Consider the following 25455-nt stretch of genomic DNA (forward strand, 5'->3'; position numbering starts at 1 on the left):
ATGACTGGCACTGGAGCATTTCAAAGGTGGAGAGGAGTCAAGAGGCAAACAAAAGCAGAAGATGTGAAACTGATTAGTCTTGTCTCCTTCCATCCAAATGCACAATGGCAAGTCACATGATTTCCCACTTAGTGACCGCTTTGCTTAGTGACAGAGTTGCTGGTCCCATTAGGGATGTTAAGCAAGAACTACCTGTATCGACATGAACTTAATAACTCAAAGAAAACAATGTCTTTTACTCTTACATCTTCTGTGAATCAGTTGGTGTAAGTGTAAGAGTGTCTTGAATTATCTACAGCTGATTTACATTTTCTGTGTATAAAATGTTTATTCCATTTTTTTGTATTCCATTTTTTTGTATCAGTGCTATTTCAATATCTTTAGTTTTTCTAATATATAGTTTTGCTTGAATTGTTGATGCTGTGTTCCTCCGAAAGTAAGACCTACCCCCAAAATAAGCCCTAGTTTTGGGGCGAGGCACAAGCCTAAAAATAAAGTACCCGCTTATTGTTGCAGCCTGGCCTCCCATGAATTGACACCTGCCTCAGCAGCCCACTTCTGTGATGCTCACCAGCCTGCGTTTTACTATCAGGAAATGCCTCTGCAGTTGAGAATGGAGCTCCGGGTTACGCCCAGCCTGTATTTTGCCATCAGAGGCCGTCTGGAAAGGCCTCTGCAGCCAAGAACCAAGCTACAGATTCAATCTGTAGCTCAGTTCTCGGCTGCAGAGGCCGTTCGGAAGGCCTCTGATGGCGAAATGCAGGCCGGGGTGGGGGGTTGCCGCACATGTCAATCTGGAGCTCCATTCTCAGCTGCAGAGGCATTTCCTTCAGCCACAGAAGAAGTGGGCTGTCTGGACAGGGTTGTCTTATTTTCAGGGAAACACGGTAATACATTTTTTATAGTTTTTGTTTTGTTTCTACTTGCAGCTTGTAAGAAACTCATTGACAGTTCTAGTTTTTATGGAAATCATTTTGCATTAACTGGGCAAAATGCTCCCTTTCTAAAAATGTGTTCTGTTTGATATCTTGCTTAGCAAATTAAACTTAACTGGTTTTTTTTAAAAAAAAAATAAGGCATGGTTTAATAAAGAAGAAAGAATCCCCTTGAATTCCGGATTAACGTTCTTAGAGTCTTAATTCAACTGTTTTTAAACAGCACACAGACACTGAAACAGAAGTTGAAACCACTAGCCTGATTAGCTTGACTTGTTCAACAAGTGATATAGATGCGATATCAGAATTTAGCACTGGCGCTGTGTCTTCTATTAGTAAAGCATCAGGTAAGGGCAAATATACTTTGTTTAGTTCTTTGAGATATGAAAATATATTTCTGTTTGATTACTTCGGAGATTTAAGCATACAATCTTCATGTCTATGTAGAAAAATTATAGAAAACGTGATCTTTAACCCTAAGAATAATGGGGGGGGGGAGAAATCCAAACAAATTATACAGAAACAATTTATTGATTGCCCTACTAGAAATTCCTGTAGATTGCAGAAGACTCCAAGGAAGTCTTCTTGAGCAGTATTTCCCATTTAGAACTCTCTCAGTAGATTTAGGTATACAATTCAAAGTATGGTCAATCTATCTAGAGATGAAGGAAGATGTATTCCAACCCATTTGGAAGGCACGTGAGCACTGCTTGGACAAGTCAGTTTTATGGCTCATCTAGTGCTAAAGCAAATACCAGGGAGAAGATTGAATAATAGGTTATAGGTCATGCTGTCACCTGAAGATGTAATCTATGACACTTCCACCAGCTGTCCCAAAATGTGTGCTTTTTCATGAGGGTTCATTTAATATGCATTGGTGAATTATGCAGGCTGTCCAATAGGATTAACAGACAATATAAGAATATATGGAAACCGTCTTAATATTACTGTAGAAGTTCTAACAATATAATCTGGAAGACCATCAACACTACGTAATCTTCCTTTTAACTGTGTATGTTGAATAAATTAGAATCTAGGTCTAAAAGTAAATCTATATGTGTAAATATAATGCAGGGAAAATTAAATCTGAATCCTCAAACCTAAAAGTTTCATCTTTCTAGTATCATGCTTGTGGCTGGGGGATTTCTCTACCAGTTAGGTATTATGGGATCCTGAGGTTTTAAAATGTTTATTTAACTGTTAACAAAACTGGCGAGTTTGATGCAGGTATGTAGAAAATATTGAGAAGCATATTCAATTTGTGGGTTATCAAGACATAGAGTATGTTGAATTAGATTTAGTGCTGACTGTCTAATCTGTTTTGTATAATCTAGAGCAAATAAAATGAAAGGCTGCTAGCTTGATGTTTTTAGCATGATGGCTACGAACAGAGCACAAAGAATTGCATTTTGGACTTAATCTGGAGTTAGTGATAGAATGAATATCAGCAATATTTTTAAGACACAGCCTGTATGTAAAAAAATGGCAAAACAGATCACTAAAATGATTAACTGAGCTTCATAGTTTTTCTTTTATGTGTCACATATGCATCATACCCCAAACAATTCTTATGGTTCCTTCTAGGTTTTTGGAAGCATGATCTAGAGAATATTTTCATAGAAACTATATTCAATCTAAACAAAGGGATAGTAAAGGCAGTGTGATATAGTGTGGTAGAGTGCTGCTATTAATGGATTTAATTAAATACATATATTGAAAATAAAATATGATCAATAAGAAATACGAATAACTTGCAATCTTCATTGCTAGATTTTGGAAAAGATTGGAAATGATACGACAGCCCCATTGAGATTTTATAATATGTTTCTGTAACATATTGCTAGCTCTTAATTTATTATATTTGTGTTCAGCCTTTCATTCAAAAGTATAAGGTATAATGTTACCTCCTCCTGTTTTTTACCGTTGTCACCACCACCACCACCACACTATGAGGTACTTTGAACTATAAGAGTAATCCATTGATTCCATGGTTGAAGATGGACTAGAACTTGGATCTCTCTGTGCTTAGTCTTATTAACTACTAAATGGCAATAGCTCTCAGTGTGATTAAAATATATGCTATAAAATATGGAAAATGTATGTTCAAACTATTTATGGTAGAGGTTAAATGTATACATCAAAAAAATCATGAGTCTTTGTTCCAAAGGCTTCAACCTGCCAAGAATGGCAAAGCTTCTAACCTGGAATGTTAATGGCCTTAATTCACCACAGAAAAGAAAGAAAGTCTTTCATTATTTGAAACAACACAGAAATGATATTATTTGTTTACAAGAGACTCATTTCTAAAGATCAAAAATACTTGTTTAACCCCCGGCTGGGGGTACGCTTCATAGCTCCTGTTTTGCAGAAAAAAAGGAGGTGTAGTTATTTATGTGAGAAAGGAGCTTTCACCGAAATTAATTGATTTTGATCCACAAGGCAGATATGTCATTATTGATTTATTAATAAACGATAAGAGAACTCTTCTTGTTGGATTATATGCTCCCAATCAACCACAAAAATATTTCTACAAGATGATTCACCAGAAATTAATTTCTTTGGATTACAAGTCAGTTATTATGATGGGAGATTGGAATGGTGTTTTAGATTCAAGTAAAGATAAGAAGAGTTCTTCTAAAGTTTCTAATCATGCAAGACTTCCTAAAGCTTTTTTTGATTTAAAGGATGATTTGGAACTTAGAGACATTTGGAGAGAACTGAATATTCAGGAAAAATATTTTACCTTTTTCTCAGATAGGCACCAATCTTATTCTAGAATTGACTTTTTTTTAGTTACTAATGATTTCTTTTCTAGGGTGAAGAATATCAAGATATTTCCTAGAATATTTTCAGATCACAGTCCTGTATGGTTGGAAATTTTGCTGGAAGAAGGGGCTAGAAGGTCTTGGAGGTTGAACGAGAATTTATTTAGCTATGAAGAGAATATACAGAGATGTAGAGATTATTTAAAGGAATTTTTTGCTTGGAACATGAATAAGGGTACCTCGATGCCAATGGTATGGGATTCTAGTAAAGCATATATGAGAGGGATTTTGATTTCTATGAATAATGCTCATAGATGTAAACAGATTCAGAAACGTAAAGAGTTGGAAGATGAGATTAAATGTAAGGAAAAGATTTTAATATCAAACCCAATGGATAATAATTTAAAGGTTTCTATAACTCTGCTTAAGGAGCAATTTAATATGTTAATAGCGGATCAGATGGCAACTAATTTGAGGTATATGAAACACAATACATTTTGTAATGCAAATAAACCTGGTAGATGGTTGGCTTATCAATTACATAAGAAACAGAAATCAAGGACTATAGATAAAATAATTTATAATGGTAAAGAAGTGTATCAACAAAATTTGATTAAAAAGACTTTTTTAGATTTTTATTCAAAGTTACACGCTAGTGAAACTATACAAACTTTAGACATAGAAAAATACTTACAGGAAGCACATTTTCCTAGACTCACGATTGACCATCATGATGGGATTAACGGTTTAATTACTTCTGAAGAGATTATTTTTCCAATTAAACAATTGAAGGTTGGCAAGACTCTAGGTACTGATGGACTAACAGCAATTTATTATAAGATGCTATCTGAAGAAATGATAGAACCATTAAAGGAACTTTTCAATGATATTTTGTTGGGAGCAGAGCTACCTCCATCTTGGAGAAGGGCTTTTATATCATTGATTCCAAAGGAAGACCAGGATCTGTCCCAACCTAGAAATTATATGCCTATATCTCTTTTAAATACAGATTATAAGATTTTTGCAAAGATACTGGCAAATAGATTAATGCAGGTCTTGAAACAATTGATTCTTACTGACCAATCTGGATTTATAATGGGAAGATATATGAAATATAATATAAGAAAAATTGTTAATCTAATAGAGTATTTGGATAAGAACAACCAAATCCCTGCTGCTTTAATATTTATAGATGCTGAGAAAGCTTTTGATCAATTAGATTGGAAATTTTTATTGAAAGTCGTAGAGGAAATGAACTTTGGAGATAAATTTTTGTGTGCTCTCAAGGCCATATATCAGCAACAATCGGCACAAATTATAATTAATGGGGGATTAACAGATGTATTTAAAATAGAAAAAGGTACGAGACAGGGTTGTCCCTTATCCCCCTTGTTATTTGTACTAACAATGGAGATTTTACTCCATTGTGGAAGGATTAGAGAGGGTGGACGCAGCCTGGGGGGAATGGGCAGGTGGTACCAATGGTTAGGAATTTAATTGTATTTTGTATGAATAAATGGAAAATAAAAACTTTTTAATATAAAAAGAAAAATTCGAGATTCATCTAAATTAAAAGGAATAAAAATAAGTAAGATTGATTATAGGCTGAGAGCTTTTGCTGATGATTTCGTTGTGACGTTATCCCACCCAACAGATTCGGTCAGAGACTTGGTTGAAATTTTAACGCAGTATGGACAGGTCTCTGGTTTTAAGGTGAATAAGAACAAAACTAAAATATTATTGAAAAATATGTCTATGAAGGGAAAAGATATTATAGCTGAAGCAAATGAAGTAGTTAATAAGGTTAAGTATTTAGGAGTATATATCACAACATCTAATGGAAAATTGTATAAAAATAATTATGAACACTTATGGGTAAAAGTACAAAAAGCTCTAAATGATTGGCAAAAATTACAACTATCGTTGTTGGGGAGAATTTCAGTAGTAAAAATGAATGTTCTACCAAAGTTTCTTTTTTTGTTTCAGATGATACCTATTTTAAAAAAGGATGCTAATTTGGATGAGTGGCAGAAGGGTATCAATAAATTTATCTGGGGTGGGAAGACATCGAGGGTAAAGTTTAAGATTTTACAAGACACTCGAGAAAGAGATGGACTTAAAGCACCTAATTTGAAATTATATTATGATGCGGCCACTTTAACTTTAGTAAGTGATTGGCTTAATTTAACAAATAAAAATATTCTTGCTCTTGAAGGCTAGGATTTATTATATGGTTGGCATGCATATTTAATTTTTGATAAGAAAGTAGATCTGGTTTTTAAGTCACAAATTTTAAGAAATTCTTTACTTCGAGTCTGGAAGAAGTATTATTATAAGTTAAATTATAAAATACCTATTTGGGGGATTCCTGGACAAGCAATTCAGGGGGTTTCTAAGGGGGTGAATTTTGATAATATTTTGTATAAAGAATTACTTATTTGGTCGGGTACTGATTGGCAACTAAAGTCTTCAGATGTGTTAAGGCAAGAAAATATTTTACAATCATGGTTTCAATATTTGCAAATAGTGAAGAGGTGGACCTTAGATAAGAAAGTGGGAATTACTTTAGTAGATGAAAATTTGGTAATTCAGATTAAAGATCAGAAATATGCTCATATTAAAAGAATTTACAATGAGTTAATAAAATTGGATTCGGTAAAAGATTGTATGATTAAATGGGCTCAGAATATTCAGGAACCAATTTTACTGAATTTATGGAAGCTAATTTGGATTAGAAACGTTAAATTTACGCAGGCTCAAACTTTGAGGGAAAATTTTTATAAAATGTTTTATAGATGGCATCTGGATCCTAAAAAGTTGTCTTGTATGTACCCGAACCTGCAACCTAAATGTTGGAGATGTGGTAGTTTTGATGCAACTTATTTTCATATTTGGTGGACTTGTAAAAATGTTAAAGCTTTTTGGATTATGATTTGGCGGAACATTCAAAAGGTTTTGAAAAGGAAGATTAAGTTTACTCCCCAATTATTTCTTTTGGGTATTTTTGTGGATTTTGATGCTAAAGAAACTATTTTAATGTTGAATTTAATAACAGCAGCAAGATTATTGGTGGGTCAGTATTGTAAAAAAGATTCTCTGCCTTCTTTAGAAGAATAGGTATTTAAGGTTTCTAATTTAGCAGAAATAGCTAAAATTTCTGCTTACTTAAAGGATCCTTCACAAGAGAGATATGTTATTGTATGGAGAAGATGGATAGAATATGTTCAGAAGAAATATGGTACAACAAAGTTTCATTTATTTTATGAGTAATGGATTTGTTTATAAAATTATGATGTTAAAGTTTGAAGAGAGTTAAAGGTTAATATGACTTTGGTTATTGTATAATTAGTAAACTTAAGTAGATTATGTTTAATATGTTTGTATAACCCTGTACTTGGCTCTGGGAAGTCAGGAGAGTGAGGGGAGGGGGGGGAGGATGCGTTGGAGGTTAAATAGGTCAGATAAGTAGAAATAGTTTTATTGTATATAATATTGATGTTTCAATTTGGAGAGAGGAATTGCTCGGGCATTTCCCCTGGACTGCATCTGGAGTGAGAAGATAGGAGGAAGGGGAGAAGTAAGTAGGAAGGTGGAGGAGAGGGGGAGAGTGAGGAAGAAGGGAGAAAGAGGGAAGTGAGAGAAGAGGTTAGAGGGTGGATGTGGTTTGGGGGGAAATGGGTGAGCAATACCGAAAGTTGTGTGTATAAATTTATTTTATTCTTTATCTGAAGTACTTTTTATGAATGTAATGAAAAATTGAAAATAAAAACTTTTTACAAAAAAAAAATTGTGAGTCTTAATAGCTAACTTGCTGAGTTAGGCACCAGGATACCTTCCAGATATTTTGAACTAAAATTCAATTATTTCTGGTCTTGGATGGGGTAGCACTTCCTTCTCAAGACTGATATGCTATTTGGAAGTTGTCTTGGATTCTCAGCATATTCCTTCTATATGTAAATTAATTCATGTATGTATGTATGTGTTATAATTTGTATATTATAAAAGCTATGGACAGGTATAATTTTGATACATTATTCATGTGATTTGTGTCTTGTCCAATAGATCTCTGCAATTTCAAATACAAGTTCCTAAGGTGGAACAGATGCTAATTTATAGTGCCTTTTATACTGTGGGTGCAGACACAAGAAAGAATTACTGCTTTTCCTCCCACGCATCTTGCAGTTGAATGCTCATATTTCATTGATGAAATATTTCCTTTGTTTTATGTATATTAAATGATTATTTGTAGCTATTTTTATTTTTGTAGCTACAGTATTTTTATTTTTGAAGAATAAATACTTCTGTTCCTTACTTTCAACCAATTAAACTCTATTTTCAGTTTAATTGGTAATATGTGAGCTGTGCTTCAAGTGAAGCCATGTAGGCTTAATTATTTGTGTTAATCTTTAAAGATTATGTATGCCCCTTTGTTATCCTTGTTAGGCTGAAAAATTAAACCAGTGGAGGGGTGCTAATGTTCTCCTTTTAAAACAGGTGTGGCTTATTATTTCTGCAGCTTTTTTCAGTCTGTATCCACTGTAGAAATGTTAACTTTCTTTATCTTATGGAACTCTTTTTGTAGCAAAGTCTGGCTGGTCTGGATCAGTGGACGGTGGTTCATATTTACGGGGAAAAAAGAAAGAGGATCTGAACTTGTCCATGCCGATGACTCTGGCTTTCTGTTCTCTGGCATTACTATGGCTGAAAGAATCCATTACATTATCTGATCTTTTAAGGTAATAAAAATAATGTCTAATAAAATATTTGAGTTATAATCCTACTTCTACATTGAATTTACAGTGTAGTGCATCTGGTAGAAAAAGGTTATCATTAGTTGCATCGAGTAAAACATGTCACTTTTTATTCAGCTGTGAATTAGTAGATTTACTGTACATATTTAAAATACCCCATTGATTGCTATGTGCTATTCCAATAAAATAGTTTGAAATTAAACTAATTAAAAAATGTAGTACTGGTCATTAATTGCAAACCCAGAACAGTACAAAAGTGTCTTAATTTGTTTTTGAAAAGGGGTTATTCAACAAATTCTGTGAACTAATTCACATTTCTGCATTGGTCTGTCTCCAAACAGTCCAGTCCATGCTGCATGAAACATGCCTATGTTGGCATGTATAGTTATCTTAGCTAGTAGAATTCAGCCGGAAAGACTAACGCTGATAAATTAAGACACTTTAATATAATATTTAGCATGGGTTAGAGATGTCAGAAATGAGCACATCTTTAAAAAGTTTATAACTAAGGTGTATTGATTTTACTTCACTCTCCTTACCCCAGGTTGGCAATGGATGGTCACATTCCTTACTTGAATGCTTTTAAAGATTTCCCAGAAGAAATGAAGATGTATGGATCTGACTTTAAGATCTTTCATGTGCAGGTGACTATTACTGATGTGTAACGTTATGAGTATTTGTTAGGACTCTACTGCATTTCTAGACAGCATTTCCGAGTACACGGGGGTATGTGTTTCATAGGTTAAAATAGCTGGTTTGAGATTGAATTACAAGTGCTGCAGAGTTGTCTTTTTAACAGGTTAGGTAAAGAGCCCTGGTGGTGCAATGGTTAGAAAGCAGCATTGCAGGCTGCCTTTGCCAACTGGCAGGCTCATGGTTGACTCAGCCTTCTAAGGTCGGTAAAATAAAGACCCAAATTTTGGGGGGGCAATATGGTGACTCCGTAAACCACTTAGAGAGGGCTGTAAAACACTATGAAGCGTTATAGAAGTCTAAGTGCTATTGCTATTAGGGTACTTGGCAGCTGGGATATATTTACAGCCATTTGCAGTGCCCCATAGTCACATGACCGCGATTTATGGTAGTTTTGCCAGAAGCTGTGCATTTACTTCTGCTTTCTGGCAAAAAAACGGCCTTCAGCAAACAAAGATTAATCACCATGACATTCATTTTACGACTGCCACAAAAAAGGTAATAAAATTTGATCTGGTCATTTGATGACCTGCTTTACAATTGTCACAACTTATGACTGTAGTTGCCATGTTCAGTTACGGTCATCACTCGAGGAGTACCTGCAGCTAATACATGTGGTTCAGTAGATATTTTTACTGGTCATGCGGTTTTGTTAAATAACGATAATCTTTCACTGTTCTTCTATGTGCATTATTTGTATTAGTTTTTTATATATCCAACTAATACTGAAGTTTATACTGGTTACATAACAGAATAACAGAGTTGGAAGGACCTTCTAATCCAATCCCCTACTCAAGCAGGAAACCCTATACCATTCAGACAAATGGCCGTCCAATCTCTTCTTAAAAACCTCCAGTGATGGAGCACCCACAACTTCTGAAGCAAAGTCATTCCACTGGTTAATTGTTCTCACTGTCAAGAAATTTATCCTTAGTTCTAGGTTTTTTTCTCTCCTTGATTAGTTTCCATCCTTTGTTTCTTGTCCTGCCCTCTGACATCTTGGAAAATAGATTGACCCCCTCATCTGTGTGGCAGCCCTTCAAATACTGGAACACTGCTGTCATGTCCCCCCAGGCCTTCTTTTCGCTAGACTAGACGTACCCAATTCCTGCAATTGTTTTTCATTTGTTTTAGCCTCCAGCCCCCTAATCATCTTTGTTGCTCTTCTCTGCACTCTTTCCAGAGTCTCAACATCTTTTTTATATTGTGATGACCAAAATTGGATGCAATATTCCAAGTATGGTCTTACCAAGACATTATAAAGTGGTACTAACACTTGATATTGATTCTATCCCTATGTTAATAAAGCTTAGGATTGCATTGGCTTTCTTGGTGGCTGCAGCACAATGCTGGCTCGTATTTAAATGATTTTGTCTACTAAGATTCCTAGTTTCTCGCAGTTGCTGCTGTTGAGTCAGGTATATATAAATCAGTATGTGTTATAATTTATATACTAAAAACAAGGCAGGAGATGAAATTTCACCACAAAAGAAGATGTATTGTGAAACCTCTGCATCAAAATCAAATTTGCATCATCATCATCTTTTAAGGCGAGGAAATGAATCCAATGAATCCAATAGAACCTTGCCAGGCTGAAGGAACTTAAATTGCAAAATGCAAATAATACAGAAAATAATCCAAAAAAGTGATTATGGTCAAGCCTAGTATCCATAAAGGCTACTTTGCAATTTGTAACTTGGAAATTGGTGTAACTCTCAGTCACCCTACTCAAGCCAACTGTAAAAACTGTTTCTGTGGTCTACTCATGAGGAGCAGATATCCAGAATAGTATGGGCAATCTCAGCAATCTTTCCTTGTTCTGGAGCTATTACACCAACTTGGATCCAACACCCAGGGGAGCTATTCCACTTACAAAACTGTATGACTAACCAACGAAAGCCAGGAAAGCAAAGATGGCATAGTGGTTAGAATGCAGTACTACAGGCTAACTCTGCCGACTGCCAGGAGTTCAATCCTGACTGGCTCAAGATTAACTCAGCCTTCCATCCTTCTGAGGTTGGGAAAATGAGAACCCAGATTTTGGGGGGCAATATGCTGACATTTGTAAACTGCTTAGAGACTGCTAAAAAGCACTATGAAGCGGCATATAAGTCTAAGTGCTATTGCTAAGTGTTCTTGCCATGGTGCATACAAGAAGTTGATTTATTAAAATATTGTGTGGTTTTTGTAAAACTACAGGTAGTCCTTTTTTCAGTTGAGCCTGGCAACTCAAGTCTTTAAGCAAAACAGTCATCAAATGAAATTGCTGCTGTACTCATGATCTTACTCCAACTTTGCTCTACAGTAGTCCTCAACTTACAACCATTCATTTAGCAATTGTCTGAAAAAAATGACTTACTCTTCACAATTACGACTGTTGCAGCGTCCTCACAATCACGTGACTATGACGCAGCATCCTGGGGTTACACGATCATCATTTGCAACTTTCCCAGCCAGTTTTCAACAAGCAAAGTCAATGGGGAAGCCAACAGGAAAGGTTGCAAATCATGATCATGTGATGTCTTGTATAATGACTGCTTCAAAAAAGGTTGTAGAACATAATACCTCATTTAATGACGGAACTGCTTAATGATGAATTTTCTGGTCCCAGTTGTGGTTGGGAGGACTACTTGTACAGACTTCTGAAGTTCATAAATGCAAAAATTGGCCAGTTTCATTTTCATCATCATAACTGCAAATGGTTGCTAAGCGAGGCAGTTGCTTAACAAGGACTATATGTACAACACTCTGCCCATCAATCCTTCAACAAAACAATTAGCTGAGCCTGTACAGACTATATCTAGTTTCCATCCACATTTCTTGGCTTCCAGTAAAGCACCATCTCATTTATTTGTTTTTATAAGAATTCTATAACTGCCTCAACCTATCATTCTTCTTCTCTGTCTGTCAGAATCATTTTGTGTCACAGATTCTTAATGCTCACTTCTAGAACTGAGTTCTGAGAAAAAGAATTGTTTGAAAAGTATAAGAAAATAGCCCCCCCCCCAAAAAAAAAGTCAACTCTCTTGCACAACCTATTTCATCCCTTCCAGAATTGAATCTCCCCATCTGATGAAAGCATCTTGGAAAGAGTTGTCAAGACCCGCCCCATTGAAAGTTTGTTTGTGTATCAAACTTATACGGTTGCCTATCTCACCAGAAGTGACTCAGCATGGATAGCATAATACACTATTTCTGGGGCAAGCTCCAGCTTTGGCACTCTGTAGCTCTAAAGATTCATTAAGTTGCTTTTCCCATAGTATTTGACATTCCACTGGAACCTCAAACTTGACATTGACCCCTGGCGGTGTGTGTGTGAATGTGTATTGATTTTTTTTACTTTTTAATGTGTAATTCGTAATGTGATATAATCCATCTAGAGTCTTTTGATTTTGGTGGGCTATAAAAATGGTCAGATCATAGGCCCATATTAGAGTCCAATTTGTCAGCATCTACCTGAGATTTTTGCAAGCGCCTTCCCCCAGCTCCAAGTCAATCACATTTAGCAAGTTGGTCAATAGAGCATGATTACCATCTCAATATGAGGTGGCTATATAGAGATAATAAACAAGATGTTCCGGATGTAGGTGTTTGTCATTTTAAATGTTTATATTGCTGTCTAACAGGCTATTTTGTGCTCATTTTAATGAGATGATTATGCTTTTTTTTTTTTTTTTTTTTTTTTTTGAGGCTGTCTACATTTTGGCCAGTGCTATTTTCTTGTAATGCCTATACGAGCTAGAAAGTCGAATCATCAGAATTGTGGTTTGTTTTTTTCTCCTTTCGTGCTGTCTATTAACTTTCTCGTTGGTCCAATTAATATTTTGGAACATGAAGCACTTTTTGTTCATACGAGTTTTCAAAACTTCTGTTGTTGTGTTTCAGAAATATAATCCAGGCGTGAAAGGAAAGACCCTTTATCTTCTAACATTTATAATCATGAAATCAGAAGGTGGGCAGGTAGCATTTCATTTTCTCTCCTTGAAACAACTTCAAAAATGACAGTAAGCAAGGGTGAGGCCCTTTAAAAAGAGCTGAGGAGGAAGTTCACTTCTGACATTTATTTTAATCAGGTTTATCATTGGAATCTGCTGTTGTGTAACAGAAACTCTGGCTTGTCCTTACCTGTTGAAGCATTGCTTAATAGAGAAGGAAAATGGGCTGACTGAGATGTGTGTCCTTTAATATCTATCTTTGTGTCTCTGAAGGAGGGATGCTGCATTATTGCCTTAAACTTTCGTTTATAGGCTTCCTAATGTATTTGCTGGTTAAACCTCTTTAATCCAAGCTTGTCAATAGCAGTATACAGTGGCTGCTACTCTAAACATCCATGTGGAATTACATGTTTCCTCGTCTCACTAGAATTCATTTGTAGCTGAGGGGGTGATTTCAAATTTGTTGCATGGCAGAACTGATGCCTCTGTACATCATTTCTTTCCTAATTGTGCGGATTGCTTCAGTGGATCTGTGATTTGGATTGCAGAATTGAATGCAGCCAAGTAGTTTAGCATGTGAGAGACAGAATGTGACTAAAATAGAGCGGTTATATTTTCATAGTGTGAATTGGACCCCGATAGTCCTTTAATATCTTCCATGATTGATGAACCATACTGATTAGAATGTAACATCTGTTCCAGCTTAAAATAAGAACTTGCCCAACATAACTGAATTGCTTTTAAGTTCAACATTTTTTTTCCAAATGTCAGCTTCCCTTGATAAGCCTTGATCTATATAAATTATGTTTGTTCCTCCCGCTGTCACCTTCTCTCTCTTGTTTTTCTTCTTCTCCTTTCCTCTCAAGAGAGTTGCATTTCACTGGTGTGATCAGGCCTGGTAATTTGTGACATTGAGAAAATTTTGGATTTTTTCCATTGTCACTGAACTACTTCTGTAATTCTTCATACTGCATATTGCTTATTCCTTGGAGCAACTCAGGATATTAAGCAGTTCTCCAAGTTAAGCAGTAGGTGTTTCGCCCACATAATTGTTCTTTTCTGCCCTCAGTTGTTCTTCAGTAACCCAAGGCACGCCCTAAATTGTTACATCACATGAGCACATGCCTCATAAGTCTTAGAGGGTAAAGGGTCTCCCCTTTCTTTACTGCTCTGTATTTCTTAACTAATTCATACCTGCTCTGTATTTAGGGGTTTTAAAATAATCAAATTGAAAGGTGAAAAAACTACAGTAGTTTTCAATATTGAGCCAAAATGTGATACAACATTTTACAAAAAAAAAAAAGTCATCAGTTTATTCACATGGTTTTGTCTGTGTTTGTGTACATATTTGTTTTCATCAAATATAAAAAAGAATGGGAGGATTCATCTTTGGATTTTAGGTTATATAGGGAAAAAAGATTGGTTCTGTCAGCGGGTTTTGTTCTGCCAGCAGATGAATCAAAATGGATGCAACATTTCAGGCAGGTAGTCTTTTTTAAAAAATATTCACAGTCCCACCAAGGGAGGAATTAACTTCCCTGCCAATGGCCATAGCATATTATTGTGGTTTGTTTTGGTAGTCCTTGTAAGCAGCATTGGCTTTTAGGAAGAAGGAAAATAAAAGCAAACTATAGAGAGGTGACATATAATAAATAAATAAGTCAATCAAAGTTGTTTCAAGATTGTCAGTATTCATTGTAAGGCATTTTGAAAGTATCACTAATCATATTGACATATGGTAAGGCAATATTAATGTTTTTTGTTCGGCCTTTTTATCAGTTAAATCAAAACAAAGATGTAATTAGTTTTAATATAATGTAAGATTACGAAATGCTATTCTTACACTGAATGATGTAGCACTTTGGGTTCTTTTTTCTCAAAGTACATTGTAAGTAGCATGATAGGGTACTTTTGCAATAATTACATCTGCTCATTTCTCTTCTTCCACTGTCATTGCTAACATTTGTGAAGCCTTGCAAATAACTGCCAAACCTGTTCGACCAGATTAAATTGTATGACATGAAAAAAATGTATACATACCAAAAGTATCTCTGACTGGCTGTATTAGTTTTTCTAAGTACTGAAGGTGGTGTCATAAAGCTCATTTCTATTTCTGCACAGTTCCCCCCCCCTTTTTTTTTTTGCTTGTTTTTCGGTTGAGAGGAATACAACCTAGGAATGGTAAGGTGCAAACTCTTCATTTGTTGGAAACCTGCATTCATATGTTGTGTTCAACACATCCTTTCCTGATAGCACCGTGTTGAACTGGGGATTGCTTTTAAACTAGAGATCGTCCTCGACTTACAAAAGTTCATTTAATGACTGTTCGGAGTTACAACAGCAGTGAAAAAAAGAGACTTTTGACCATTTTTCACACTTACAGCCATTGCAGTATCCCCATGGTCACATGATCAAAATTTGGAAGCTCAGCAACGGACTCATATTTATGGTGGTCACAGTGCCCCAGGGCTCACGTGATCCACTTTTGCAACCTTCTTACAAGCAAAGTCAATAAGGGAAGGCAGATTCACTTCACAACCGTGTTACTAACTTAACAACTGCAACTTGACAACTGTAGCAAGAAAAGTCGTAAAATTGGGGGGGGAATCATTTAATATTTAGTTAACAAAAGAAATTTTGGGCTAAATTGTGATCGTAAGTTGAGGATTGCCTGAATTTAAGTTACATTTTTCAATATATAATAACTATGCCGATAAATGGAAAAAGAGGATATCGTAGCTTTAAGGAATTCCTAAAAGAACGTCACTGTCTCCTGGTTTTAAGTACAACTCCAAAGTGTTGGTTCAGATCTATAAAGCCTTCTATGGCTTGGGGTATAGTAGGTTACTGAAAGACCACTTTAACCTACCTATATCTGGCCAGTAAATGTTAAAAAATATAAAAATAATGTGAGAGAATTCTATTCTCCTATTCCAAACACTTGTCAGGGAAGAAAAAGAGATCGGAAGCTAGTATAAGGTTTATTAACAATCTTATACTAGCCTGTATACATAAAATACACAGACAGACCCCCATAATTCATCAGATTAACAATAAAGGATAAAAGGAGGGTGAATTAGAGTTGAGATTAAAATTAATGTTAGTGATATTGGAGGAATTCAGTTATGGTAGACAAAGTTAATGGCCTCATTCTCATAATAGCCAGACTTGGCAGAATTTGGCTACATTGTGAGCAACAGTGCTATTTTTCCTCTTCCCATATTTAGTACTTTTTCTCCCCTTGGATTTTGACATCTGTTTAGAGAGGGTTGTAAAACACTGTGAAGCGGTATGTAAGTCTAAGTGCTATTGCTGTCCCTGTTGTTGGATATCACTTTAAAAAGTTTTTAGAAGAGCTTAAATATTCAAAGTAAATATTTTTTACTGATGTGGTTATACCTTTTGAAAAGGAACACACAAAAAAATGCTGTCCTAAAGCATCAGGTAAATTAGAGCTTTTCGTTGCACCAGTGGCTTTAATAAGGCCTACTCCTTTTGACTGCCATGTGAAAACAGGCATAGATAGAACAGAACAAAAATCTTTTGTGAAGTGGCATGTTTGCTTTCTTTCATGCTTATAATGTCAGAATAAAACATAACTTATTGTTGTCTGCTTATTTGCTTTTGCTATTTCTCCTCTCCCCCCCCCCCCCCAAGATTTCCTTTGCCTCAGTTTCTGATTGATTCTGGGCCTTCATCCCTCTTCATGTAGCTGTGCAGCTTGCTTACAGAATTGTGGAGAAGCAGCGCATATATTCTTGGAGATGAGATTCTGCAGAAGAGTGCTGTAGGAATAAGATTAAAATGGCTGCAATAACGAGGCTGTTATTTTAAATGGAGAACTTCAGCCCTGTAAATAGATATCCATCTCATTCAGTGAGAATGAATAATGGTGGTTATTTTTGGTTGAAGGTGGAGGTTTTTCTAATATATTGAAACAAATGATGAGAATAATAGAACTCTCTTTTGGTAGGCTGGTTTTCATTTTCCCATTTTTCTCTGGACGCAGTAGAACTGCAGGCCAATTGTCCTAAGACGATAGTGCCCAAATGCCGTAGCTCCTCATGGCAGTTCCTAATTTTTCCTATAATGTTGCTTCTGCACTTTTATAGTTTATGAACATAGCACTGGGCTAACAGCAAAATAATATTTTTCAAGTTCCCTTATAGAAATCTGGTGATGACTTTCACTTATAATGAATTAATAAAAATGTATTTAATGTATTTAAACATATTTAAAAGTGTACATAAAATTAAATGTTGGAATTAAAATTAATTTCTAGAAGGAGGCAATCATTAAACCATTAATTAATAAAAAATTAAAAAGGTCTCAGTGCACCAACCAGCCCCTGGCGGCATGTTCCTTTGGGCTCCCGATGCAAAGCTGCAAAGCCATATTTTAACATGAAAAAATGACACATGAATAGGGCATTGAAATGTAAGGATCCACTTCAGCTTATCCCAAGGAGAAATAATTTAAAAACCTTCATCAATATGTCAGTTCAAAGAAAACCTTCAGAAATAACCGTATTAGAGAGAAATTAAAATATTATTTGGTTAACCATTGTGGGATTGAATGTAATGAGGAAAAATGGCATACTGCCATATAAAATATAGGAATATTAATACATTTTTACTGCCTAAACAAATAAGATTGCAGCCATAGAAGACATTGACACTAAATGAAGAGTTTTAACAAGACCAATATATCTAATTATAAAACAGCAATGTATCATTTGAGCACTTCCGACTTTAGATGTTACATAGTTCATTCAGTACAAGCTGCATTCTATTTCACCAGGTTCATGAGGCACAGAAAAATAAGATTAAAATGAAATGCATAACAAAGGAGTAATCAGGAAGGGAATTTTAATCTGATCTATATTTTACAGTGAGTTTGCAAAGTATTGAGTCACAAAGTCTTTTGTTGTTTTAGGTATAAGTGTTATATCTGGTATAATCATTGATGATATTATCAGTGCACTTTTGCATAATTGTCAGCTGACTGCACTTAAAGCCATTGCATCACAGCCTTCCATATATGGAGTTTTCCAGTACTATAATAATAATAAACATATCCAAGGGCCAGTTTGGTGTAGTGATTAAGGCACCAGTGTAGAAACTGGGAATTCTAGTCCTGCCTTGGGCACAAAGTCAGCTGAATGATCTTGCGCAGTCCCTTTCTCTCAGTCCTAGGAAGGAGGCAATAGCAATCTACTCCTAAAACCTTGCCAAGGGAACTATAAGGATTAGTGCAGGCAGTTGCCACGAGTCAACACTGATTCAAAGACACAAAAGAATAAAAACAAAGAAACATTCATAGGGGACAAATAACACTTCTAAAGTAGTGTTTCTGTAAGAAAAAACAAATAAACCTTGGTTGAAGGCACAAGGAAATAGAATACTTTTCTTTGAGCCAGGACCCTGGCATTTTCCCATAGTACTATAATATATCTAAAAAAAGAGAAGTTATTACCACATAAGCTAAAACACACAATCCTCAATATTCTGCTCACTATAGAGGAGCTGGAGATGGAAATAATGGAGATCTATAGAAACCCCCTCCCAGATTATCAGTTCCATAAAGTTGATACACCTAGCCAAGGGTTACTTGAAAAGTCTGAAAATTGGAATTGTTTTACTGCTAGCAACGAAGATTAATTTACTTTTGAAGAGAAGCCTGGAAATGTTGCTTCTTCATATACTTAGAACAAATGTTATTTAGCAGGTGTAACATACACATAGAAAGACATAGTACAGCTCTAAATGATCAGATCCTATAAGGTGGAAACATCCATACTGTGTGGGATGATCTTAAGGGAACCCAACAATGCAGCATTTCTCATAGTATCTTAAGTGTTAAGTCTTACAAAAGAAAATCAGTCTGTGGACTCGCTGTGCAACCAGAACTATTTGAGCAGTACAGACAAATTAGAGTTTTCAAGACTCTCACACCTAGACTTAATTAAAAAGTATTTATTATGTCTGTGAAACTCTTTGGCAGAGGAAACATCAATAACTTGCGCTATGCTGATGACATTACACCAATAGCTGAAAATACAAAGGTTCTGGAAGCCCTAGTACTAAAAGTCAAAGAGCACAGTGGAAAAAAAATGGGATTAAAATATAAAGAACTAATGAGTACAGATAGAACAGCCAGCCTTGGAATTGTCAGTAAAGATATGGAAGATTCTTGGATAGTTTCTGGCTTTTAGGACCAATCATCAATAGTAAAGGAACAAGGAGTCAAGAAATATACTGCAGATTAGCATTTGGTAGAGAAACCATGAAGGTCTAAGAAAAGATACTCAAATGTTGTGATGTGTTCATATTTCCAAAGATCAAAATCATGCAAACCATGATTTTCCTTGTGACACTCTACTGGAAATGAAAGTTAGACTTTGAAGAAGTCAGATAGGAAGATATTGATACCTTTAAACATGAGTATTGGAAAAAAAACTCCTGACAATATGGCCGGTAAGAAAACAAAGCAGTGGATCATCAAACAAAACTGCAGTTTGCAGCACAAATGACAAATTGTCCAACTTGGGACACATTATGCAAAGTCCTAGCTCTCTGGAAAAGGCTTTAATGCTGGGAAAGATGGAAGGAAAGAGAAGAGAATGACCAGGAGCAAGGTGGCAATCTGTGCACTGTTGGGGGATCTGAAAGAAAGAATTAAGTCTAGATTGTTGTGGAGAAAATCTGTGTGATTGCTAAAAGTCAAAAACAATGACACATAATCTCTTTGCCTGTACTGAAGTGCCTGTTTGTTAATTAGTTTGTTGTTTTAACCATGCAGTCGTGTCTGGACTCTTGGCGACTTTATAGGCAAGCACTTTCCATGTTACCCTGTCAAGTACAGCTTCTTTCAGTTGTTGCATGTTCATCTTTGTATCAGTTTTGATGTTATCAAGCCAGCGTGTTCTTTGTTTGCCCCTTCTTGTTCCATTAATTATTACCTAGCATCATTTATTCTCCAATGAATTTGCATGCATGACATGGCCAAAATAAGTCAGATGTAATCTTATGATTGGCTTCTAGTGATGTGTCTGGTTTTTATATGATACAGTAGTATTTTGGTATTTTTTAAAATACGCATTCACACCTAAGTGCAGTATTTTTTTCTCCCCACAACCCTATGAGGAAGGTGGGCCTGCGATTGGTTTAGAGCAGGGGTAGGCAACTTTGGCTCTTTTATGACACGTGGACTTCAACTCTCAGAATTCCTGAGCCAGCATAGCTCAGCTTGAAAACCTCTCCCTTTCCCCTCAGCATGGCTGGATCAGGAATTCTGGGAGTTGAAGTCCACGAGTCATAAAAGAGCCAAGGTTGCCTGCTCCTGGTTTAGAGTCATCAGGTGTTTTTTCTTGTTTGAAGATGGACTAGAATTTGGCTCTTCCAGCTTCTAGTCCAACGCATTTACTACTAGACCACACTTCCATGCTTGTGATAGGCTAACCAGTTTGTTATATGTTGCTCTAAATATTAGTGTTGGTTTTTAAAGTTCTTCTATTTTGATCTGCATCTTAGTGTGCAGATATTGGGAGCATCCAAATTTGTATAAATGCTTTCTTTGCCTGAACAGTCTTATTGTATTTCATTACCCTGCTGGATGGCCAAACTGCTTGTGTTGTTTTTGAAGAGAAAGACTTGCAGCTAACTAGCTGCAGAAAATTATATTGTTGACAGAAAGCTCAGATTTGCTTAGATTAAGCCTGCTGTCTCTGTGGAGTCTGTATTACCTTTATAAATTACACTAATTTTTGGTAATACAGTGAAAATGTCAGTATTATGGATGTGACAGAAAAAGAATTCAGGTGCCTTAGGCGAGGTGAACATGGTGGTCCTCACCATTTCCTGCATATCCCAGGTTTTTTTTAAAAAAAATATAGGACTTGGTATACGTTCAAATATTTTTTGTAATTAAGGTATTCATGATGGCTTTTAGTTAGTTGGCTTTCTTTAAATGAATGGCTTTATTCTGATAGAATTATTCAGCACCTAAAATTATATTAAATGTTTCATTAAAACCTTTAGTTAATTATTGTATAATTATTTTAGTGACAGATTGTAGATTTTTCTGAAATTTTGTTCTAGAGTTATTTCTTTAAAGTCTATTTTAACTGCCTATAAAAGAAAAACCTCAGAAAGTTCACTCACATTAAGTTCTCTCACATTAAAACAAACTGAATGTAAGCACGTGTATTTCTGAATATAAGTGGTAAGTGTATGTGTGGACAGGAGTCTTTTGGATTTGCTATTCCCATTGAATTTCTATGAGATCAGATTGGTCCTGTGAATAACCATTTTTCATGTGCAGTGTCTCATTCCCCAATGGTGGAATATAGGTGAAATGAGATTATACCCTTCCCTGCAATATACACAAATTAATTTGGTGGCAATTTTGGTTTCCTATAGCAAAGTGGTGTCACTTTTACGCCAGGTATTGCCACTTAGTTGGTTTTGCTTTTATTCTAGGAATTGACACTTAAAACAATAGACTACTTTTAGCTTTGCCTGAGCCTAGAAACTTTTATAGTCATGAAAATGACCATATTATTTTCTCTATTTAAAAAAAAAATCATCTTCCTTAGACAATTTGTTCAACATGCCGATGAATCTTTATAAACTTCATTATTGTTTAGGGTTGAAAAAAATTGCTATTTCAATTCACGTGTTTCAGAATAAAACTTTTCCCATACGTTCAGTTCATTTTATGTTGATTAAAATGTTATTTTTTCAGTTTTTAAAATGTTGGAGAGATTATGCATAGAGACGTCATAGGTACTAGAAAAGGATGTTGCTTCCAGCTCGTAACTCCCACTATTAAATCCTGCTTTTAGACTACTGTCCTGAAGTGTCTGAAGGCCAGCATAAACCTAATGCGCAACAGTCCTGTAATACAAATATTTCTGGTTTTACAAGAAAAACCTCCAGGTAGAAAAAAATACTTTAAAAAAAACTTGCTGATCTGAAGATTCATAACTATAGTAATACAGCTTCTAAATATTTGTGTTTTGGTACAATTTTTTTGTTTAAATTATACACATTATATGTTCCTGATCTCTGGGATCTTGAGCATATTTAATGAGCGGTAAAGTTTGAAATGTTTTGAATGAATGTTGTATCATCAGCCCCTTAAAAAATAAAAAACAAGGGAAGAAAAACTGTAATGCCATAGATAACAATGTTTTCCACCATTCATGCATTTCCCCCCCCCCCTTTTGTCCAATTTAGTAATATAGTGGTTTTGTTCAGTTTCATAAGTTGTAAAACAGGAATGGAGAATCTTCAGCACATGGAAGCCTTTTTAGTGAAATATCTTCTCTTCCATATTTAATGATTTAGCTAATATTTTTCAAAAGAGCATAATTGATTAAAATTGATTCTGGATGAACTCTGCATAATATTTGGGGCTCTGTAGAGTAATTAAGAAAATATAGGTTTCAGTATTGAGCAAGATGAGGATAGTGATCATGTAGAAAATGAGTTTGTTTATTCACACACATACGCCCATAATCCATAATATCTTCTAATACTTATTTACATATTTTATTTTTCAGTCTTGGCCTAAGTATGATGATGTTCATAAAAAAATGCATGCCCTTGCAGAATTCATGGACCTGCCTTGTTTTCCAGATATAACAGAACGCAGCTTCCTTCATCCAAATATTCTTTGCATGAAATACATAATGGAAGTCAACTTGCCTGGTAAGGGAATATTTAGTAGTCTACTTTAGTATCTTCTAGTTGTTTAAATGTTCTTGTTCAAAATCTATTTTTTTGAAACAGGATCCTATATTAAAAGAAGATAATGGGTACTAATGAACAAACAATTGGTCCTTTATGAATCAAAAATAAAAATTATCTGCCTATCTATCTATCTATCTATCTATCTATCTATCTATCTATCTATCTATCTATCATAGACTAGATTCAGACCATCACTGAGTCTAGTGAAGGATTTGTGACATCTTTACTAACTTGAAAAAGCAGAAATGTTCTTACATTATGCTCTTAATTTAGTGTAATAATTAAAAAACCCTCTATTAAGAACAATTAATGCTATCATACTATCAACCTATGAAACATCAACACATATGCTATTTAAACTTTATTTTTGCAGAATGTGAAGACATGATCATGAACTATAATTTAATTTTACTTAGTGCATTAAGTTTCTGATTACTTATATTTTCTAACAAAATCAGTGGAAGTTTATGGAATTTTACTTTGGTTATGTAGTAAGTAAGTAATTAGAGTTTTGTTTTTATTGACCTGGACTATTTTGTGCTGGGAGATGTTATAATGTAATTTTCCATGTTATCTGAAATATTAGTTCCTAAACATGTTTACGTGCAACCATATAGTTATTTCAAATAGAGAATATGTAATTCATTGGTTGATGTGGTGACTGTTTCAGAATGATACACTATAACATTTGAGGCTGCTCTCAATCAATTTTTTTTTCATTCAGATGATATGAACAAATGGGCTTGTAGAGTGATTAAAAAAATTGGTGTTGGTGAAACAGATTTTCTGACGCTTCATCCTGGTAATAAATCAACTTGGAAAGTGAAATATGATATACTTGCTGTAGCTATTATTATAGTAGTGCTGAAAATTCTATTCTTGCTGGATGATGAATATGAGTGGTAAGTGTCCTTTGCTTTATAAAAAGAATACTTAACTTTGCAGTTCTCAATTGCAAGAATAGTAGTCAAATGTTCTTAATTACAAAAATCTATTCTATTCTAAAATTGAAATCGGTTTAGATAAAAGATAGCTTATTGCTTGGTTAATATTAATTTTCAACCATGGCTCCTCAGTGGATAGCTTTGGGCCAGTCAGTTTCTCTCAGCACAGCCTACTTCATCGGATTGTTGTTGTTGGGAAAAAAGGAGCCAGCACTATGTACAGTCTTGAGCTCCTGTACAAAAGACAATATGTAAATGTAATAAATAAATAATAAATTGGACTTGGATTTCCTTTTGCCATTTTCCTACAACAGATTGTGTTCATTGAAGCTCTAATAGTATCAGAATTTATTGGACCTAATATGAATTAAAGTATTAATTATCTTATGTTCAGACCGATAAAAAATGTTTTGATGATGTGAAGTTTAATATTTGAATTGTGCTGGCAGCTTAAATTTCTACATGTGAGAAATTAGCAATGAATCCCTTTCATGCAACAGGTGCTAATTTGTACACAGTATAAATATAAGGCTGACAGACTGCAGTAGATTTCTGGGCTGTTAAAATTGTAAACGGCCCAATGGTAGTAATTCAAATATTAAATACATTTGATATGTTTAGACACAGGGTTATGATTCCAATAAATAGCGAATCTGATTAATATTTTGTATTTTCAGGCTGCTGGCAAACTATGTGGAGGAAAGAAACAAAAAAAATGAAGAAGGTACCAAGCTTTTTTTTAAAAAAAAAAAAAAAAACAATATAGATTAAGTTTTATAATTTCAGCCACTCCTCCTAAAGTGTCTGGGCCATAATTGTGAAGACTCATCTGAAAAATATTTGAAATTAGGAAAGAAAAAACAAAAGAACTCTGCATAATTTGGACTATGTTGGCAGATGACTTTAAAGATGTTCAAAGGGTTTCCTGGATTTTAGAGTAGTATATGTATGCTACCTATAGTATATAAGTTTTGAGTACGTGAGTTCAGAAACCATGTGAGTCAACCAGTTGTTTAGTCACAGGCATTCACAGATTGGCTGTAAGTTTATGCTTTTCTTTCTCACAATCTCTCACTATTTTGATGCAGTTTCCCTGAAATATTCCCGCTGTCCATAACTGTGATTAGTATTAAACTGTTTTGATGACCTACATGTTTTGGCCAGTGGAGCTCTATGTATCCTAGGGTTATGGTTTAATAAAGATTGTTTTGTCACGGGTGACAAAGCTGGTGAAATCATTTTATAGGCTTCAGTGTAGGTTGTTTGGGATTAAATCATTATCTTAAAAAATCTGCATTAGGAAGTAGACATGTTTATATTAGCTAATATATGCCCTTAATCTTAGGATCAGAAAATCAGTGTAGTACTTTTAATTACAGCGTGGAGGGAGTTAGCATGGTTTCCCTGTGTAATAAGGCTTGTCTCTGTTTCTGAGTTTGCTTTCTATTGAATGCTTTTAAGAGAAGAGTTACAAGTTCTCTTGTTCTACAGGTTGTCCAATTTTTGATATTAGAAAATGGTACATGGTTGTAAAGAATATTTTGGATGTGGAGCAGAAGAAATTTAATGAAGAAAGAATCAGGTATATCTCTTAAAAATTACTCTTATTTGTTTTGATGTTCCCTTTTAGGTTATGCAAAACAAAGCAAAGAAGCAAAAAATAGTGAGCCAAAGAAA

The 25455-nt window shown here is 34.9% G+C and overlaps 1 protein-coding gene across 2 annotated transcripts in view; it reads left to right on the forward strand.

Annotated features, from left to right (window-relative positions):
- Positions 1-25455, forward strand: part of TAF1B (TATA-box binding protein associated factor, RNA polymerase I subunit B) — a 42501-nt gene that overhangs the window by 7846 nt on the left and 9200 nt on the right. For both annotated transcript variants that reach the window (XR_005555246.1, XM_039331886.1), the window contains exons 6-12: positions 1159-1282; positions 8283-8436; positions 8996-9095; positions 22645-22792; positions 23559-23736; positions 24456-24502; positions 25270-25360. Coding sequence is in view for 1 of the 2 variants with exons in the window: in XM_039331886.1 (XP_039187820.1) it covers positions 1159-1282; positions 8283-8436; positions 8996-9095; positions 22645-22792; positions 23559-23736; positions 24456-24502; positions 25270-25360 (842 nt within the window). In the remaining variant the exon portion in view is untranslated. The remainder of the gene's footprint in view (positions 1-1158; positions 1283-8282; positions 8437-8995; positions 9096-22644; positions 22793-23558; positions 23737-24455; positions 24503-25269; positions 25361-25455) is intronic.

Source organism: Crotalus tigris, unplaced genomic scaffold (assembly GCF_016545835.1).
Source record: "Crotalus tigris isolate CLP2741 ecotype Arizona unplaced genomic scaffold, ASM1654583v1 scf7180000024439.5362192, whole genome shotgun sequence".
Classification (NCBI taxonomy): domain Eukaryota; kingdom Metazoa; phylum Chordata; class Lepidosauria; order Squamata; family Viperidae; genus Crotalus; species Crotalus tigris.